The 5610-nt window shown below is 44.2% G+C and overlaps 1 protein-coding gene across 1 annotated transcript; it reads right to left on the bottom strand.

The window, feature by feature from the left end:
* Positions 1-1590: 1590 nt before the first annotated feature.
* On the bottom strand, positions 1591-3245 carry LOC138667686 (uncharacterized). The gene is made up of 2 exons (XM_069755805.1): positions 2928-3245; positions 1591-2438 (listed from the first exon to the last, which is right to left on the bottom strand). Exons 1-2 carry the CDS (start codon positions 3228-3230, stop codon positions 1638-1640), a joined length of 1104 nt encoding a protein of 367 aa, XP_069611906.1. The 5' UTR covers positions 3231-3245; the 3' UTR covers positions 1591-1637.
* Positions 3246-5610: the final 2365 nt, after the last annotated feature.

Here is a 5610-nt window from a genome sequence, read left to right as displayed (position 1 = left end):
TAGAAATGTAATTATAGCATAGGTGACATAACAGTGTAGCGTACATATTGTATACATTATCCTGCGCGCACAGTGCCCGGAGGAGAAATAATGGCAGCTAATCAGTAGACGCGCACAGCCGTGATGCTCTTCTAGTACTGCGGCATACACACCGTGTCGCACATAATACGGAGCACACACAGTGCCGCACACACAACGACGTACACACCGTGCCGCACACAGTACCACGTACACATCGTACGGAACACACAATATGGAGCACACACAGTACTACACATATAAAAGACAAGCTTCTCTGTTACAACTTCTCCAAATGCTGCTGCAAAACACGATCAGAACACAGCGTTCATTCCCTTTGAATTTTAGGACTAATTAAAGCAGGAAACGTATTGGTTTAAATGATTCCCTTTGCTCTGCACTTGGTTTACAACATACAGTATAGGAATGTCTAAACATTTTGTTTGTTTCATTTATGTGTAGAGAGAAGGCGCCGGCAACAGGCACCTCTCATTGAGACAAGCTCTCCTTCATCCGCCACCAGCGGCAGCCCAGAGCCCGGGACCTCAACATGTTTATTGACCATGCGGCCTCGCACCCCAACACCACCCTCAACACCTCCCTTCCGGCCCTCATTTTCCTCCCCCGGGTCGGCGGCCTTCTCCCCAGAAGCTACCATACGTAAGTGACAAAAACAGCGAGCGCTTTGCAACGGCGTGTTCCATAGTTAAACAGATCTGTTATTATTTCCTTTTAGCAGCAGTGGCCAGATGTCATGGATGGGAAATAAGCAGTAGTGGTTCTGGCAATGAAGAACCGGCGTCCCTTCTCCGTAAGTATTAAGATAATACGAGTGGATATCTCGGTGGAATGTCACAATTGACAACAAAAACTGTAAAATTTAATTTAAAAAAAAAATGCCCTGTGTGCCCGGACCAAATAGAAATTTACAACACACTCAATTTGGTCCAGCAACAGAGGTCGATAGGTATTTTCAGCGGAATCACCATCAGTTCTCCAACCTCTTCTATCCACAGAACCGCCCACCGTGAGAGAGCTCCTGGCCAGACAACTGCGCCTGGAGCGTACAGCAGCGCTCCTGCAGCAGACAGCAGCGCTCCTCCAGGCTCAAGTTGAGCAGCAGGGCGTGATGCTGCGACACCTGTTGGGCCGTGGAAGAAGATAATTTTTCTTTTTTATTGTTTTTTTTGTTATGTTATATTTTGGAGTTAGATTGTTACATATAAAGAAATGGTTATCTAAAAAAAAAAAATCTCATTATTTAATGTTTATGGAGCTATAAGGGTTTACAACACTATTTTTTAGGCATCTCATCACATTTTAAGTCATTTACAGAGGTTTATATGATTGAAAATACGATTCTGTGTGGGTACACCTTTGTTTGTGTGCATGGCAGAGCTTGGAATGGAAGGAAGTCAACATTTGACTTTGGAATGCAATATAGACCGACCGCTATAACGTAGTATCTAAAATGAACAATCAACAATAACGGGAGAAATAAATACAATTTAATTTTATTACAGAAAAGACAGTGACCTACTCGCAAATTTACATTGTGGACATGAAAGCATAACATACATATTGTTGAGTAAACAGCAAAACAAAAAGAAATATTTTTTTTATACGGCGCGATCCTGCCAGGGTACAGCTCCAGAACCATTAAAGTACTGACAGTATTTTTCTCGACAGTCCCTTGCATCGTCTGCCTGTCTGCCAGATCCAAGTGCTTGAAGAGCTGTTAAATTATCAGGTTGTGTACGCCATTCCCCGGGCACAATATCTCCGGTTCTTGGGTCCACTGCATCAATAAACGAAGGAGGAGAATAGGAGCTCGTATCATGATGTCTCAGGAAATTATGGAGCACACAGCATGCCAAAACCACAAAGTCTATAGACGGCAGCTTCAAGTTGATAGCTGTGTGGAACACTCTAAACCGATTAGCCATAATCCCAAAGGCATTTTCAACCACACGACGGGCCCTCGACAACCGGTAATTATAGATTCGGCGCTCCGGTGTGAGTGTTCTCTGTGCAAATGGCTTCAGCAAATGTGGATGAAGAGGGAAAGCTTCGTCTGCGATGAAAACAAAATTGAGGTTTGCTTTTGTGTCTTCATTTACTGGCAACTGCAGTTGATTGTTCCTTAAGCTTTCCCCAAATGAAGTGTGTTCAAAAACTCCACCGTCGGAGACTCGACCATTCATGCCAACATCCACATCGACGAACTCATAGTTCGCATTGACAAGGGCCATGAGGATCACACTGAAATATCCTTTGTAGTTGAAAAAAAAGGATCCAGAGTTGGCTGGTTGCGTGATGCGCACATGCTTTCCATCTAATGCACCACCGCAGTTTGGAAACTGCCACAGCTGATCAAAATCGGAAGCAATCTTCTTCCAGTCCTCCGCCGTCTTGGGAAACTGCAAGATGAGAAGGAAACATGTACAAATTAGGTCAAATATATTGTTGTGCACATACACTCTCATGTGGACATCCTAGAGTGATTGACGCACAGTTTTGATTAGTATAACAAAGTTATAGTCAACAATCCAGAATATGCAGGCAGCCATTTTATCAGACGGCTTCACTGACTGAGAGGGGGTGCAAAACAATATATCGAAATAATATAACCTATTAAATTACGTTGGGAGCAGCAAATAAAAGAAGGGTGGCGCAGGATTGGAGCAGCACATGTCAGAATGGAGCCGCAAAATGGGAGCAGCACATGTCAGAATGGAGGCGCAGGATCGCAGCAGCACATGTCAGAATGGGGGCACAGGATGGGAGCAGCACATGATAGGATGTAGAACATATACCAATAGAAATGCGCGCAACCAGGGCGTAGAACGGGTTAAATAGCTAGTATAATATATCGACATAACACAACAGCCAAAATAATATAGTAGTACCTCCATATAATGCCTTAAGCTGTGCACAATGGCCTCGCATGTCTCCGGAATCACAACGCTCAGGAAAGGTCTGGAAACAGCTGCGGAAAACTGCAAATCCTGAAGAGACCTTCCTGTTGCCAGGAACCGCAGTGTCACCGCCAACCTTTCATCCACGGGCACGGCTGCACGCATCGGCGTATCACGCCTTTGTATGAGTGGCGTAACAGCAGACAGTATTATTTGGAAGGATTCCTCTGACATCCGAAGGTAGTTTCGGAAATCATGAGGGTTATTGTCACATAACTCTCTTATGAGACCCATGTGTGACAATGTGGATCTTTTCTGCAGCCAGCTCCGGGTCCACATGCGACGTTTTCGTTTAGGACGTCTCTCCTCTTGGAGACGTGCTGCCTCAAACACCAGGGCTGCAGCAACAACAGAACTCTCATCGGAAGTGAGCATAGTTCCTAAAAATAAAACAAATGTACAATAAATACACGTGCTTACAAAACAATGTTTTGACCATTGATCTAATAACTATATATGTTACTACTGGCATTAAATGGGGCAGTCAACCATCTCGATCTGTAAAAGGATTAATTAATTGGGCCACGCTACAGCTGTGTACCTGAGGTTCTCTGGCCTACCCTACCCTACTCTCCATAAAGGAACAATCGACCACGCTCCAGCGTTTATCCCCGTTGAAGCGCAACATCTGCTACGCTGTAGCGTTATGCATACCTTTTGCGGTAAAAGTCTGTAGTTGTAGTAGTTATAAAAGTCCAGGGAATCCAGCGAATTTAGGAGTTCTGTATCCAGCACGTGCTACAGAGAGAAATGAATAGAGCGCTCGACAGCTCCGGTTTTATCCGCTTGGAACAATAGTCCTTTGTCTGTCGAATGAGCGCACAGTATTGTACCGCCCAATCAGCACACGGGAGGTGGAGAATTTTGCGCTCCTACGTAGCCAGCTCCTCCGCCCTTTACATCATATACAATATCGTGCACACCTTTGTTACACCATGCGATCATGCCGCCACAGCGGGACACTAGACGACGAAAGAAAGTTTCAAACGATGTGCTACGACGTACGATTCACAGCGGGGTCCCTGATCGCAGGAGCGTGTCACACACTGCGATATCGTAACTATATCGCTCGAACGTCACGAATCGTGCCGTCGTAGCGATCAAAATTGTACTGTGTGACGGTACCCTTACACAAGCTACAGGGTCCAGATGAGCTGATATGCATGCCACAGGTCTCTGTTTGTTTCCATGTTTTTGTGTGAGCACCCCTGTAGCATGTGAGGATATCTCAGCTGCCATCAATTGAAAAGGTTTAGTGTAGTCTGGGAGTCCCAAAGCCGGAGCTGATACCAGTGCTGTTTTCAAAGAGGAAAATGACTGTTTAGCCTCTTCACTGAGTGAATATGGTGTGTTGGCAATACAGTCATATAAAGGCTGCATGAGTTGACTTGCATGTATGATCCACTGTCTACAGTGTGAAACAATACCTAGGAAAGCACGCAGCTGTTTGTGATTCCTGGGTTCAAGCATGTTACGTATGGCTTCCGTACGTTGAGGTGTGAGGTGTCTGATGCCCTGTGATATGCAGTGACCTAAAAACACGACTGTTTGTTGACAAGCCTGGAGTTTCTGTCTATTTACTTTACAGCCTTCTTGTGCTAGGAAAATTAAGAAATTAACAGTTGAGGTAACTGCCGTCTGCTCATCAGGGCAACAAATAAGTAAGTCATCTACATACTGTAGAATGACTACTCCTGGTTCTGGGATGAAATTTTTTAGCACGGTCTGCATTGCTTCAGAGTACAAAGTTGGTGAGTGTACCATACCTTGTGGCAATCTTGTCCATTCTAATTGTTTACCCTTGAATGTAAAGGCAAACAAATGCCAACAGTTCTTATGTAGTGGCACAGAAAAAAATGCGTTTGATAAGTCAATTACCGTAAAATATGCAGCAGTGCTGGGAATTTGAGACAGTAAGGTATGAGGATTCGGTACCACAGGGGTGACCGGTGCCAAAACCTTATTGATTTCCCGTAAGTCGTGCACCATGCGATATTTCACCATAGTTTCTTTGGAGGACACTTTCTTTTTAACAGGATATAAGGGTGTATTGGCGGGTGACCTGATTTCTACCAAAACACCTTGTAACACATAATCCTGAATTTGTTGAGAAATCGCCTGTTCTTGCTGGGCGCTGATGGGGTATTGCCTAAGCTGAGGTAATATGGTTCCCGGGGCAGTTTCTAACAGTATAGGAGCTACTGATAAAAATCCTACATCAGTGTCTCCTTTTGCCCATAGGCTGTCAGGAACCCGAGACAAGTCAATTTTTGCTTGTTGAGTGTAAATTTAGGGAAAATCCTCCATTGCCTGTATTCTAACATATGGTTCCAGAGTTTCTGCATCTTCAGGGATGGTCAGCATAACTGTGCCATCTTCTCTAAAATGGATGTTTGCATGCATTTTACTTAAGACATCAGTACCCAACAAGCAGGTAGGTGCACCTTTAGCAAATAAAAATTTGGATACAAAAGTTTTAGGGCCAAAGCTCACATTTAAAGGTTTTGTAAAGGGCAACGCCTGAATTTTACCATCATACCCTTCTGCATATGTAACCTTTGAGGATATATTGTCAGGATATGGTAAAAAGTCCTGATTTAAAATGGAGGATGTT

This window comes from Ranitomeya imitator, chromosome 2, assembly GCF_032444005.1.
Source record: "Ranitomeya imitator isolate aRanImi1 chromosome 2, aRanImi1.pri, whole genome shotgun sequence".
NCBI lineage: Eukaryota > Metazoa > Chordata > Amphibia > Anura > Dendrobatidae > Ranitomeya > Ranitomeya imitator.
This window is presented reverse-complemented; position numbering and strand designations above follow the sequence as displayed.